The 16,280-nt window shown below is 37.7% G+C and overlaps 1 protein-coding gene across 1 annotated transcript in view; it reads left to right on the forward strand.

The window, feature by feature from the left end:
• LOC123866148 (transcription factor Sox-21-like) overlaps positions 1 to 16,280 on the forward strand; it is a 75,059-nt gene that overhangs the window by 36,772 nt on the left and 22,007 nt on the right. Inside the window, exon 3 of the mRNA XM_045907518.1 lies at positions 8,243 to 8,437. Within this exon, the coding sequence (XP_045763474.1) occupies positions 8,243 to 8,437 (195 nt within the window). The remainder of the gene's footprint in view (positions 1 to 8,242; positions 8,438 to 16,280) is intronic.

Raw genomic sequence — 16,280 nt, forward strand, 5'->3', positions numbered from 1 at the left:
GCTGCCGCGCAATACCAGTTGTAAGAAACTGAAGAAGTTATTCTACCGGCATGGTTCTGACATTCAAAAATACCGTAAGCCTTGAGAAGCAATGCAGAATCGAATTAGTATGTTGATGGTGATATTTAGCATATTATGATGAATTACCGAAGTATACCAAAATGTCATCTAAATAATTATCTTCTGAATATATTATGTTGTTCCATAACGAAAAAATACATCTACTATGGAATTCTAAAGGTCATAGACAGATATCGAAAATAATATTGCCTGCGATTTCGTCCAGGCAGATTTAGATTTTGGAAAAGCTCTTTGATTTCCCGAGCTAAAAAGTTACCTGTGTCACTCTCCTGGTCTTTGACTTCCTAATACCTATCAATGCAAAGTCTCGTTGATCTCTGTTGCGGCGTGCTTGAAAGTCAAACCAACAAACAAACACATTTTCGCAATTCGATGGCTTAGTTCACAAGTTTGATGGCTTAGTTCACAATTGCAGTGCAAGTGTGAACTAAGCCATCGGTTTTTATTGATGACATAAAATTTTCCCGGTCTTATGTTGAAAGGTTTCAAATGTGCCATTTTTTTCCAAATGGAAATATTCAACCATCAAACATCAAATTTACTCTAAAGTTCACTGACGCCGAAAATATTTAAAACTAAAGAGGACAAAAACCACATTGCATTCGTCCAACATTCATCCAATGTAGCGTAGCACAATAGCCTGTAGTAATTAAACAAGGGCACACAACCGCCCCTTTCAGCAACAACAAGGAAACAACAGTATTTTTGTAGCGTGCCCCTGACAGCCTGCGTCGGCGTGATAAGCCTCCACTCCCTACCTTCAAGTTATGTACTTACTCGTAAGTACCTACGTGCCATCGTTTTGGTGTCTGCCATGGATTTAAATTACCTTTTTATTTTCAGCTTTTCATTGTTTTCAGTTGCTTTATTAAGTGAGTTTGAATTAGTCGACTCTTTGTTGGTTGTTACATTTTATTAACCCCCGACCCAAAAAGAGGGGTGTTATAAGTTTGACGTGTGTATCTGTGTATCTGTGTGTCTGTGTATCTGTGTATCTGTGTATCTGTCTGTGGCATCGTAGCGCCTAAACGAATGAACCGATTTTAATTATGTTTTTTTTTGTTTGAAAGGTGGCTTGATCGAGAGTGTTCTTAGCTATAATCCAAAAAAATTGGTTCAGCCGTTTAAAAGTTATCAGCTATTTTCTAGTTTTCTTGTAGAAAAGAAGGTTAGATAACCCTTAGGTTCATAATATTCAAGTGTCAATTGACAAATGTCAAGCTGTCAAGATGGACGTTGCCTAGATATACATAATTATTTATTTGAAAATGATTTGTCGGGGATGTTGAAAATTTTTAATTTACACTTGTTCACTTAAACCTCCTTAAAATGGACATAATATATTGTGACCAAAAAAAAGAAGTAGGTAAGTACGCTGGAATGGTGTGCTATATAAGTATACACAAGTGTAAATTAAAAGTTTATAACACCCCCGACAAGTGAAGGTTACAGTAATTAGAAAAGAGCTGATAACTTTCAAACGGCTGAACCGATTTTCTTGGATTATAGCTAAGAACACTCTCGATCAAGCCACCTTTGAAACTAAAAAAACTAAACTTAAATCGGTTCATTAGTTTAGGAGCTATGATGCCACATACAGATACACAGATACACGCGTCAAACTTATAACACCCCTCTTTTTGGGTCGGGGGTTAAAAATGACATGGTCTTCGCATTGACACTATGTTGACAGATATCTCATCACTAACATTAATCAGTTTCGAGTACGCTCATACGTATCCAGCGCCAAAATGCTTCGAAATACGTCGGCAATCGCAAGTCCAGCGTACTTCTATTACTTAGTAGCTTTTTTCGATCTTTTCAGTTGCTTTATTAAGTGTTTATATATTTGAGTTAGACGATTCTTAGGGGGGGAACCTTTAAGAGGGCGCTCTCCGTCACTCGTTTCGTACAAACGTAGTTCCAATTTCATTTGAATATTAAGCAACCAAAGTCCATGAAATTTTGCAGACAAATTCTAGAAACTAATATCTATGTCTGTGGTTTTCCAGATTTCTGTTAAAATATTCGGTTTCAAAGTTACGCGGTCTTAAAAATTTACATACAAATCTTTGAGCCCCTGTAATTTAAAAACTACATATTTTTAGAAAAATCTAAAACACCACAGACACAGATATTAGTTTCTACAATATGTCTGCATTTCATGGACTTTGGTTGCTTAATCACACTAATATTATAAAGGCGAAAGTTTGTATGTGTGTGTGTTTGTGTGTGTGTGTGTGCGTGTATGTTTGTTACTTCTTCACGCAAAAACTACTGGACGGATTTGGCTGAAATTCGGAATGGAGATAGATAATATCCTGGATTAGCACATAGGCTACTTTTTATCCCGGATAACCAAAGAGTTCCCACGGGATTTTGAAAAACCTAAATCCACGCGGACGAAGTCGCGGGCGTCAGCTAGTATTCAAATAAAATTGGAACTACGATTGTATGAAGCGAGTGACGGAGAGAGCCCTGTTAATTAGTTCCGAGTACGCTCATACGTATCAGCGCCAAAATGCTTCAAAATAGGTCGGCAATCGCAAGTCCAGTGTACATACTTGTAGGTATTACTTAGTAGCTTTTTTTGAGCTTTTCAGTTGCTTTATCAAGTGTATTTGAGTTAGACGATTCTTTGTGGGTGGTTACCTTTAATTCGCTTAAGTACCCTTACGTAGTGAATCTCTTCGAAAGAAGAGAATTTCAAAATGCTAATTTCCGTAATTTAGACTTTTCTCCTAAAGCAAATGACAAAAGCCATCACTGATTTTCGCTTATTCAAGTTGAAGGTAATCGTTCGTTAAATATCCAATTTCTCTCAAGCGTAGCCAAGAAGTAGAGCGCGTAGTAGGCAACGAGACGATCGCCATTTCCTTTGTTTTTCCGTTCAGTTAAATTGAAACTATCTTTTAAGACTCTGTTAAGCATTAAATTTCTCAACAATCACACTTTTTAGGGTTCTCCAGAGAAAAAAGGAACACTTATAGAATCACTTTTTTGTCTGTCTGTCAAGACCCGTCAAAAAAATCAAAACCTATAAGGGTACTTCCTGTTGACCTAGAATCATGAAAGACAAGTAGTTATGTCTTATAGCACATGTACCTAAGCGAAAAAATCCGAAAACCGTGAATTTATGGTTATATCAAGTGTTATTTCTTGTACGTGATGGTACGGAAACCTTTATGTGCGAGTCAAACTTGCATTTGACTTATTTTTCATCCAAAGATCAATACTTGATGATTAAACGAACTTACCTTAAGTGAAGTTCTATCATAATTATACGAAGGCTTCGTCTGAAGAGATTAGATAACTTGTAGTAGCACGAACCATGTGGCCATTCATACACTAAGTTGAGAAATACAAAAAACAAGATAAATACTTTTTTCGTAGGTACCATAGACTATACTTCTCATAGTGACAGCACTGATCGTCATTTTCATTCGCGTTCTAGTGCCTGGCCGTTCAACACGATATTCTTAAAAGTCGTAGTGAATTTGAGTATTAATAATGCCTAAACGCAAAAATAAAAGTAGTGATGAGTATCTTCTGCGAAAAATAAAGAAACTGGAAAAAAAAGATACAAAAACGTGCTCGAAAAATATCGGATTCATCTTCGGACAATTCTAATCCGATTATATTTATATTTTTTGCTCACTACGGCAACAAAATCTGAAATTAATTCACCAATTTCTAATCCTGAAACTGTCTCCAAAAACAGCACATCAAATATTACTTCCATAGTCGAATTCTTTACACAACCATCATTACTAATGCAAACCATTCAGCCGCCCCTCGAAGACACCCGAAAAAAATCTATTAAGATTTAATAAAATCATGACCTAAATAACGTCTTACCATTTCAATTTTCCGGACGAAAGGGTGGGCTCCTTCGTCTTTGTTGCCACCCCCCACCGCCCCTCCCCCCATTGTCGCACGGCACACAAGCTTTCAGCGTAATGAAGAGCATTTTCGTCCGATTCCCAGCACAATGGCCGTTTTAATACAACGCAGAGAGGAAACTCCTTTGTCGCACTCGGCATTGTGACGAACGGGAGTGTGTTACATGCGCTGTTGTTTTTTGTCTCGCGTTTTTGTTTTTACGATTGTCGTCGACAAAGGTACGTAATGTAAAACGCGCTGTTCTCCCAGATTTGCTGATGGCATGTGCGCGATGTTTTGTCTCTTATAGCTACATAATTATTCCCATATGTAGTAGCTATAAGAGATCATATTTTAGATCTTTGTTTAATTTGCAGGTATGTACTACTACATTTAATATGATCCTTTGGCTGTGATAAATGAGACTGTGTTACATGCTCTGTTGTTGAATTTTTGTGTGATATAACCACAAAGTCACGGTATCAGATTTTTTCATTTACTTGTGCTATAAAACCTACCTACCTGCCAAATTTCATGATTCTAGGTGAGCGAGAAGTACCCTAGATAGGTTTTCGAAAGACGAACAAAAAGACAGATAGAAAACAATGTGATGCTTTAAGGGTTTCTTTTTCCTTGTGAGGTACGGAACTCTAAAAACTGAAATCATAAAGAATCCAACTACTTTATCAGAAGGCGGTGAATGGACAGATTAGTTGAATAATTTTTTTTTGTTTTTTTATTCAGATACAAGTATGAACTGGATGAATGGTTTATATTTAGTGAAAGTACAATTTGCACCGTAGAGATTTTCCAGTTAATATCGAATCGAATTACCTACTTGATTTAGGTCTGTGGTGGTCCTCTTCAAATAGTGATCATTAGGACCTAACTAAACCGTTATACCTAGGTACTTACCTATTTTGTTAACATGCGTTTGACCTGTAGGTACTTGTGGTACTTAACTTTCTAATCGCGGTTAAGTGTTGATATAATGTGATGTTAGTTTATTGTTAGTAACGCTTTCGTCTGAATAGGTCCTAAAATGAAGACTGACAACCATCAATAGCAACTCACATCTTGGTTTTTGTTTATCGAGATTTTTTCAAGACGAATAGCAGTTTTTAGTGCAGCAAAGCGCTAGTTTATAATTATTATTTTTTAAATTGGCCAAGTGCGAGTCGGACTCGCACACGAATGATTCCGTACCATCATAGGTACAAGAAAGCTCAAAGCAATATAATAAAATTATCGTCAAACATCTGTAGGTATAACACTGCAAGTTAATGACGGACGGTACCATCTTGATACGATTTAGTCATTAGTAAACTAATTATTTGGACACTAATTTATATTTTTTTTTGCGATGTGCCTAACCTACGGAGTTTTTCATTTACTCGTGTTAAAAGACATCGCCAATCAAACAAATGATTAACGGGAAGTACTTCGGAAAGACAACTGAACTATTTGAGGTAAGTAGGTACGGTACCCCAAAAAAAAGAACATCTTCCCAGCTGAAGAGATGACGTGACTTCAGTTCAACTAGAGTTCTGAATTCAGTGTCCCAATTAGTGAACCTTGTCGTTAAGATCAAATTATGGAGATCATCACGCCTTTTGCCTGTCCATACTAAATGACAGACTTACCTCAAACACAAAAAGTGTAAATTAAAAATTTATAACACCCCCGACAAGGTTACAGTAACTAGAAAAGCGCTGATAGCTTTTAAATGACTGAACCGTTTTTTTTTGGATTGTAGCTAAGAACACTCTCGATCAAGCCACCTTTCAAACAAAAAAAACTAAATTAAAATTGGTTCATTAGTTTAGGAGCTACGATGCCACAGACAGACACACAGATACACACGTCAAACTTATAACACCCCTCTTTTTGGGTCGGGGCTTAAAAAGATAGCTCTACTTCTTCTGTGAACCTATAGCGCCTTAGGTAGACATAAGTACCTATAACACATTTCCTACCTACATTGTTTCTGCATGCGATCGTTATTCAATGTTGCCATTGTTTCTCCTCGGGGCGGGATGTAGGAAATAATTATTGTAGAGTGGCAACACTCGACGCACGTGCCGGGGTAATTGTTAATTAAATTAAAATTTATATTCCGCTCGACTGAGAATACTATGAGTCGCCATTTTATTGAATCAAATGGGTCAAGTTGTTTTGTATGTGTAGCTGGTTAACAGTAGGTACCTACTATAGAAAAAAAACCTAATAATAGTAAATAGAATCTGTACCTAAAAGGTTAATTGATGGACATGTCAACGACTACAGCCTAAGCTGTTCGAGACCTAATAATCTAGAAAATGAAAATGTTCTAAACCTAGTAATCTAGAAATATGAGATTTTGCTTGTAAGTACGTTTTCTCTACGCGGGGTCTAGACTTAGAGCCTAAGAAAAGATTTTCAGTAATACGGGGCGAGTTACTTAGTATCTAGTATCCGCCTAGGTTCTAGTTACTAATCCAATACAATTCACCTTTCCGTCTATCTATACTGCATTTGCTGTTCTAAAATCAGTTTGTTAAAATTTTTCAACGCAATTTTGACGAGGTGTTTCTGTTTGAACGTATCTCGTAGACCTGTATGTGCCTATACCCGCAATGTTTATAAGATGTGTCTAGACATTTTGAGGATTCCGAACGGTTTCTCTGCAGGTAGGTATACACACCTAGCCATCACAGAAAAATCGTGTTTTAATTTAGCCACGAACGATGTGGCTTTGTTGAATAACCGTTTTCCACAGCATCATTGAATCTCTGTAATAGAACGACAAACCGTTTTGAAGGAGCATGTCCTGAAAAGGAAATTACAAAGTTTTCATATCTTCGACCAGAGTCCCGTTTGACATAACATATAATAATAGAAACCGAGTACACGATCCTTATCTTCCCTACAAAAGGCAACAGTACGCTCCCCGAAGTATTGACAATAATGAGGAACCGGGAAAAACTTCTGTAGCGGAATGAAAAGCGCAAATTCGTCATTAGGCGGCGCTTTCCGCCATTGTTGAGCCCGTCCCGTTCCCCCACGGGAAAATTCGGGTGCGAGGGAACGGGAGGAGAGATGGTCCTGCGACCGGATTGTTCCTTTCTATGTTGGCGACATTGTTTTCGCTTTTATACTCCGCTGAATCAGGATTGTCTTGTCTGTTTCAATGGCCGGTGGCGCCCCTCCACGGTATCGATGCGATGAATACAGCCTCCTATAAATGGGGGGAGACAAAGGGTTGGTTGGTCTCTTTGAATCGGGTTGGGAGACAGGTCGTTCGTGCTTTCGATTATATTGTATCGATCAAAGGCATTGTCTACGCAATGAAGGATGGTTAGAGCAAATTACTTTCTTTTTGTCCCTGTGTCATAATAGTGGGACGGATGCTTTGTTCTATCTATTCATATCCAAAACCTTTTGTTTTGTGAAACTCGCTATATTTTTCGCTATCGTCTGTTCGCAACTTAGAAAGTAATAGAAAGTCAATTAATTCTTATCTTACATAACTGGAACAATTTTGGTTTTGTGGTGTTAAAATAAGTACTTTCTATCTTTATATCATAACATAGCTCATTGCCACGAAATGCTGATTTTGTGTCTCTACTATGTACGCTGGATGTACCTAGTATTATCTACATATTATGTACAGTGCAAAAAAGTGCGCAAACTAAGTCACACTTTCGCATACTCTGCATGTTCTGATGAGATGTCCTCACGACCTGACACTTAAGTCTGACGACTCTGACACGACCCGTAAGAGATCAGGCACAAGTCTGTTTCACGGACTCTCCGAGGTACCTAGGTTGTAAGAATTTTTTGACAGAAAAACCTAATAGGTTGGTTCCTACACTTGCTCGTAAAGTGGCTCTAATTTCACCACTATTAAAACTATAAACTAAGATGTTTTAAAGTATCTACCAACTCCGATAGGATATTAAAAACTCTATTTCTTACTAACAACATGACATGAATATTAAGAACTCACATTCTAGAATGCGCGTTTGTTATTATGTTAGTAACTATTTTAAAGTTCAATTGAGGAAACATAGATGTATGGATTTAGCTCTTGGTGCACGCCTTCTGCATGGGTATTAAAATGGCGCTACGAATCTATAATATTCATCATGCCGCACTTGTAACATAAGTTCCTACCTACCTAATTATTTTGTCTCTACCCAAAACAGCTGCGCATCACCGCAGGCTAAGAAGGCATTTGGTTTCGTGACTAGCTTACGTTAGGTATACTTAACCCATTAACCAATACCTAATACCACAGGTGCAGAATGGAAACTCCTGACGGAAGACGAGAAGAGGCCCTTCATCGACGAAGCTAAAAGGCTCCGCGCGATGCACATGAAGGAGCACCCGGACTACAAGTACCGGCCGCGAAGGAAACCCAAGACCCTGAGGAAGGAGGGCTACCCCTACTCGATACCATACCCCAGTGTGCCTATGGACGCTTTGAGAGCTGGTAAGGGCCTTTAACTCCTCTCTTACTTTTAGGCAACACCGAAATTGTATGGGTTTAAAAACTGTCATACTTCTTCCAGATTAGCGCGCTTCCATCTAAGATCACTTACCACCAGGTGAGATTGCAGTCCAGGGCTAACTTGTATCTGAATAAAAAAAAAAACAATTAAATAACTAATAAACTTTGACAATCTCTCTGGCATAGTGGTGAGCGCTGTAGTCTTAGAAGCGAGAGACCTCGGGTTCGACTTCTGGCACAAGCAATTCTGGAATTTATAATTTCTAAATTGTCTTTGGTCTGGTCTAGTGGGTCTAGTAAATTATGGAGGCAAGACTTCTTATCTATATAATTGAATAGACCCCTACCCTATACCTACTTTTTGTACAACTAGATAGGTAACCTCTTAAAGTTTTAATTTTTTTTCACTTAATAAACGAGAGTTTGACTCTACAATGTCTCATTTGATTCACTTTACTCATTGACTACAAAGTCAGCTTTATTTAAACGCGACTGGTATGTTGGTATAATAAACTTGTAAAGCCCTCCTTAATTACCCACATTTAACGTTATAAAAATTTTATATGTACAAAGGGTGTGTTTTTATCAATGACAAAATTATAAGGCAAAGCAACGCCTAAGTATGTTACAATGTTAGATACTTATATGTGTAAGTTTAGTGGGTTGAAAAATTTCTTCTTATCTAATAGCATGGAAGGCAGTGTCTTTTTGCCTCTAAAAAGTGTTGCATTGTCTGTCATCATTATCTATGCCTAGTTAGCGCGTTCGATCTCTTTTGCGTTATCACTTACCATCACATGTGATTGTGTTCAACTTGTCGACAATAGAAAACTAAACGCTCGTTTACTTTTCTAAGATGTTGAACTTAACCTTTGTGAAGTCAAATCTGATTTCCTTTAATGCAAACACCGGCGTACCTACATACCAGTCGAATAGAAATTTCCAATGTCATAAACAAATCTTGACATTCGAGTGGGTTTTCTTCCTAACATTTACTTTGATGTCGTACGCAAGCAACAATATGCTTAGTATGAGATTTTTCATCTCACCGAACGTTGATAGCATTCGAGCGTCGAAGTACAATAACGTTAGAGTAAAACGAACCTAAAGATCTTTGAGTTAAAGAAAAAATTCAGTAAGTAGATACCACCGATATTAATTTCACAATGTTTCTGCTTGGATCGCTGGATGTAGATAGGTAATACTTACCTACTTTAGTTTTCCTAAGTTGACTTGTAAGATAAACGCAGAAACCTCGATGAGACACCTGAGCGACGCTATTTGCCCGGTGCTTTAGACCTTCTGTGGAGCTAGGGTTTCACTTGTATCATGATTTTATCAGTCAGTTCGCGGTAACAAAGTCCTATGGGCCGCGTATAGTGACTCTTTTACGCATTTCAGCGAGAAGCTACTTGCGTTTACCTTTTAAGTCAGCTATGGAGAAATAGACTATAATCATATGGACGAATCTGAGTTTTAAAACAAGACTATTGAGGTCCATTTTACTTTAACGGTAAAGTGTTAGGACGTTCGAATTCTATCAACGTTAGTTAGATGTAAAATCTCATACTAAGCATACAGATCTGCTTTGTAAAAGCGCTATAACTGTTAGCATCATTGGACTTTTCTAAATGAACAGAGCGTAGATATCACGAGCCTATTAGTGAAATACAAGAGATCTAACCAAAAGAAATACATCTTTTATACTAATAATAATAAAGTTTGGTACAATAGGTATTTTTTATACATCGTCACCAATTCATAGTTTAGGAGTCACGGAAAAAAGTCGTGACCGTGGACTGCTTTTTGTTGGGGCGAGTGACCGCGGTGCTTTCTATAAATGGTTACTCTTACTGTATAGAATAGAAGTACTTGGAATACGTCTATATTCCGTTAAATACTAGGTATATAATTTCCGTTAAATACTTACTAGGTACGTAAAATTAACATTGACAGGACAGCGTGAAGACTCCCTCACTAGGTGGACGGACGATATCAGGCGAGTCGCTGAAAGCAGCTGGATTCAGGCGGCGCAAGACTAGCGTTTGAAAGTCCCAATAAGACACCTATGTCCAGCTGTGGAAGTCTATCGGTTGATAATGATAATGATGATGATGATGAATATTTTTTTTCTCTCTCGTCTGGCTTTACAAAGATTAGCCAATGTTTGTAGATATTTGTAACAAGTTAGTTAAACAACAGTTATACAAGTATGGACCCCGTCCGTGCCGGCGCTCGCCGACAGACGCACGCACGGTACCCCCTTAGAGCGCTTTCCAGTCAGTTTTAACAAAAAAAAACACTCCAAAAAGGCAGAGCACGCCCGCCAGCTAACACCAACAGACGAAGTCCGATGATGAACATTGACATCAATGGTACTTTGAAACATGTGTTTCTAAGTTATCTGTGTTGTATCCTCGATTTATATATTTTTCAAATCTTTGATCACGTTAAACGGTTGCCCATCTTTCTTTTTAATCTAGCTACGGAGGGAAGTTTAGGTAGGTAGGTATATAAGGCTCTCTCTGTTACGTAATCCCATACAAAGGACAAAGACAAATAACTCAGCGGGCGTTAACCACTTTGAATGGCCAACCAAACCAACAACAAATAAGTAATAAAAATTTCAAAATGGCCGACATGAAATTTAAAAAAATTAAAAAGTGTTTTTTCTTTACTACGTTACGGAACCCTTCGCGTGCGAATCTGACTCGTACTTAACCGATTTTTTATTTAGATGAATTTTATACAAATCTGGAGAAAAATATATGCTCATTAAGTATAATTTGAGATACTCCCAATCAAAATAAATTCAAGGCTTTGATGTTTAAAAGTAAGTATAAAAGTTTGATATAACAAAAAGCTCTTTCCAATTTTCTCAAAGACTGCATTTAACCCCTAAATGCTCCAATGACAAAGAGGACTTGCATCTAAAAGATTGTTCGAGTACTTACCCTCTCTCACAAAGGACCCAAATATGAAAAGCGTTCGAAAATGGAACGTGTATAGTTTAAACCTCGTAGACTGCTTTTGACAGTTGACAGTTTTCACTGTCAAAACGGAGGCGACAATCGAACTAACCCTTAGTTTGGGGTGCGTCAAATTTCGCTCCTCGCGGGGTTACACGCGATTATGTTTATTGAAAGATGCCGCTTTTTAAAGGGATGTTATTGAATTTTGAAAGGGATGTTGTTGCGGTCGAGGATTGTCGGTGGGCTTTGGTGGGCATTACGGCTGTGCCTAATCATTCGAACGGCTTCTATGCTGTTTTCTTTAAATCTTGAATAGTGTCGATTCTGATGTTTTGCCCTAAGCTAAATTTGGAGTATCTGCATCTGAAATGAAATGAAATTGAAATTTGTTTTTCGTTACAAAATTTAAATTTAAAGATTCAAAAGCTTAGTACACTCTAATTTAAACAATAGGCTCACGACTGGTACCTAAAGTCACGAGGTTTGACAGTTCTAAATTAAATTAGGTTTGTCTGTCATATTGTTTTGTACGTGTAGTGTGAACATGGAATGAAACAATCTTTTGAGTGAGCATTCATCAAAGAGAATCGTCTGATATCACCTTAATACTGTGAAATTCCTTTAAAACAACTAAAACTATTAAACCCTATAAAACCATATAACAGTCCCGTTCGCCCCACTTTTAGTCCCACCATAAATTCGCGGCAGCAATTAAGCTAAAAGCCATTGCTTAGTGTGTCGCAGCCCTTAGTTAAGGGTCGCACACACGTGTCGGCCCCGCCCACGTTTAGACCGCAGGGACTAACTCATAACGCCTCACGGTGAAAAACTCATTTGTTTTGAGGAAGACATTTATTAGCTTTTGGATTCGATGTTGGTTTAGCCTAATCTATTAAAAACCCGCCAAGTGCGGGTCGGACTCGCACACGAAGGGTCCCGTACCATCGTACGAGATTATGTAGTACCTACTTTTTAAATTATGTGGCAGACATTTTTAAATTTTTATTAAGTAAGTGTTTTGATTTGACAAAATCAAAATCATTTATTCAAAGTAGGTACTATTTGTACTCCTTTTAATAGTCAGAATTGTTAGATTTGTAAGATGATACCGTTAATAATTAATTACGCAAACTCAAAACTAAAGCTACTAGGGTTCCAAAGGCGCCTAAGTCTGAGAAGAGCCCACAACAAACTCAGCCAGGTATTTCTACCTATATAAATACCTTCACACTGAAATTTTCGAACTCTACCTATTACGGTTTATGAGATACAGCTCGTTGACAGACAGATAGAAAGGACGGACAGACGAACGAACAGCAGTCCCGTCACCGAAAACACAGGTGATCAAAACTTGCTCGCCATCATTGTAACAACGTAGATTTTATTGCAAATCTGTTTTTATCAGAATTGCATAATATTAGCGCGGATGGTGGTGAAAACCGTCAATTTTGGTCAAACTACCCTCCTTGATTGCCGGTGGGCGGGGTTGAAGTGTGTCGTGACCCCGTTTGTCGCCACGTGCCCGCCGCGTGTGTAGTGACCCCTTAAGTAGTACTTAGAGAACTTGCATTGATTTTTAACATTATTTTTGATACTAGATGTAGCCCGCCACTTCATCTATACTGTTGGTAACTAAGTTAGCAGGCGGCGGTCTCTCCATCACTAGCCCCATACAAACGTAGTTTGGTTCTCATTTGAATGTTAACCAATCAAACTCGATATACTTAATTTTGTAAACACGTTCTAGAAACCAATATCTGTGACTGTGTTTATCCCATTTCCGTAAAAAACCTAGTTTAAGAGCGGTTGCGCACTCATCCGATCCGAGTCCATGAAAATACGGATAAAGTGGTCTGTGTACGGATATAAAAAACTCAGACCTAACTCGGACATTGAAAGAAAGAAAGAAAGAAAGAAATCCGAGGCACATCACATCACACTAATATTATAAAGGCGAAAGTTTGTATGTGTGTGTGTGTGTGTGTGTGTGTGTGTATGTTTGTTACTCTTTCACGCAATAACTACTGAATGGATTTGGCTGCAATTTGGAATGGAGATAGATAATATCCTGGATTAGCACATAAGCTACTTTTTATCCCGGAAAATCAAAGAACTCCTACGGGATTTTAAAAAACCGAAATCCACGCGGGCGAAGCTGCGGGCATCTTCTAGTCCGAGATATTCTCATTTCTCACGGATGACGTAGAGAACTCGGATTACGGAGGTCGGAGCTAGTGCGTACGCTACCATACAGATAGTTCTATGACTACTTTGGAACGTATTTTCACGGATTCGGATTGGATGCAGTGAGTAATCGCCCTTATTAAGTACACGGGTTTAAGGATTTGTATGGAAATTCTTAAGACCGTGTATCTAACATTGAAACTTCATTGATTTGATTGGCTAGTAGTCAAAATGGAGCTAAACTACGTTTGTTTGGAGTGCACTACGTAATGCAGAGAATTGAGTGGCATATTATAACAAGATTCACTTTTCAATAAAAGCCTTCACGTTACGCTAGTTTCGACTATAATAGGTTGTTATAATAGGTTGCTGCTGTTATCGTGATAGCAGGTAGGTATATTAGTTGCTCAGCTGAGTAAACAATGCCTGTGTCGCTCTGTTTGTTGCGACGTACCTTCTAAACTAAACTCATAATATTATACCTACAGCGTGTTCGATAAATCATACATTACATAATATTATAATATGACAATGAGGCAGGTATGTAGTACCGAATAGATAGTATCGTACATTTTGTCGAGCATTACGCACTCATCCGAACCGAATCTGTGAAAATACGTAGGTACCTACTAGGTATATAAATCTTGAACTGAATTTGGACATTTTTTTAATGTTTTCCTTTCTTTTTTTTAACCCCCGACCCAAAAAGAGGGGTGTTATAAGTTTGACGTGTGTATCTGTGTATCTGTGTGTCTGTGTATCTGTGTATCTGTCTGTGGCACCGTAGCGCCTAAACTTATGAACCGATTTTAATTTCGTTTTTTTTTTGTTTGAAAGGTGGCTTGATCGAGAGTGTTCTTAGCTATAATCCAAGAAAATCGGTTCAGCCGTTTGAAAGTTATCAGCTCTTTTCTAGTTACTGTAACCTTCACTTGTCGGGGGTGTTATTAATTTTTAATTTACACTTGTCTAACATGGCGGTCGGAGACTGTTGTAGGTCGGTATTATCAATTCTCTTTTTTTTATTTATTTGGATATTGCTTATGCACTAATCTATTCCGAGATCCAAATCCAAGCTATTCAATGGACACCTTTGACAAATCTACGTTATATTATGTCCGATTTGAATCCGAGGCACATCCGAGATATTCTCACGGATGACGGACAGAACTTGGATAACGGATGTCGGGTGTAGTGCGTAAGCTGCCATACAAATAGTTCCATGATTACTTCGGAACGTAGTTTCACGCAATCGGATAGAATGTAATACGTAACCGCCCCAAGTATGTAGGTACTTAGGTAAAATTAGGTACAATAGAACTCCGAGGTAGTGAAAAACATACTTATTGAGTGAAATATACTTAAATGATTATGCATATTATTTCCATTCAACCAAAAACAAATATTAGTAATAAATTAACATAATATAAAGGCCACACTTATGTTTTTCATTCGCCCATTGTCTTTTAATAATGAGCAAAATGTAGAGAATGAGGCAATTCACGTAAATCAGACAATAAACTTTCAATTGGTATCTGTTCATTATTGACACAGCCTTATTGTTCAGTGGATTCAGTTTTGTAAATAGGTAGGTCCCTAGCTATTAAACAGTTGCGTATGTGTACGTATTAAAATTTGAACAATTGGTGTTGAATCGGAAAAACAAAAGTAAACGTTTATGAATAGTGCTTTCACTTTTTCACAAAACGCTTGTAATAGGGTTCCATTATTTTGTTCCCATTTGTTCCAATTTGTTTCCAGTAAATTGGAACGATATTAAGTACATTAAGCTAATATCAAAAAGATTCTTCTCCACTCCGTCTGTTTGCGCTGCCTGTTAGGTGATTTTGTATGATGACTACAAGTCAAATCAGCGACTTTTTATCAAACGTCAAAACGCTCGCTTAGTGAGGGAGCTTGTATGAAATGCACAGATGTGACGTCTTATACTTTTGACGTAATTTGACGCACTTTTTTAGTTAAATCGATTATTTAGAATGGTTAACAAACTTAAAACTAGCAGTGAATGTGGATTTAACGAATTTTTGGAGACCCACTAATTTAATAATTACTAAGAAATAATTTATTTTTGACCTAGGAATCATCCCCTTTGCCAGGCTGTGATTTATGGATAATCTACCGTCTATGACTGACGCCGATTGCTAATATTATGACAAAATATAACATCTAGATAATTTTCTACTTCACTCATGACTAACATAGTTTACTAATGCTGAAGTTAGTCTTGAACCAATTTGTAGGTCTATCTGTCTGTCGTGTCTGTCGAGAAACCTATAGGGTACTTCCCGTTGACCTAGAATCTTGAAATCAGGTCATGCAAACTGACACCCCCGTATGATCTCTGCATGACCTTCAAACTTACGGCAAATTGGAAGGTGTGTAACTGCTTTACAGATAATAACCTAGACAAAGGTAACTACTCTATTGAGAAAAGTTTCAGAACAAATCATAAATACACGTTTATAGGCAAAGCGCGTAAATTATTTTTACCTACAAGGTACAAAAACGTGGAGTAACATTATTTTATTACATACAACACGCAATGCAACAATAAATTCTGGGTTCGGCATCTTAATAGCAGTTCATACTCCGCTGGAACTGAAATTGTCCATATTACCTACCTATAATATTATATGAAAACTGCTCAC

Source organism: Maniola jurtina, chromosome 1, assembly GCF_905333055.1.
Source record: "Maniola jurtina chromosome 1, ilManJurt1.1, whole genome shotgun sequence".
Taxonomy (NCBI): domain Eukaryota; kingdom Metazoa; phylum Arthropoda; class Insecta; order Lepidoptera; family Nymphalidae; genus Maniola; species Maniola jurtina.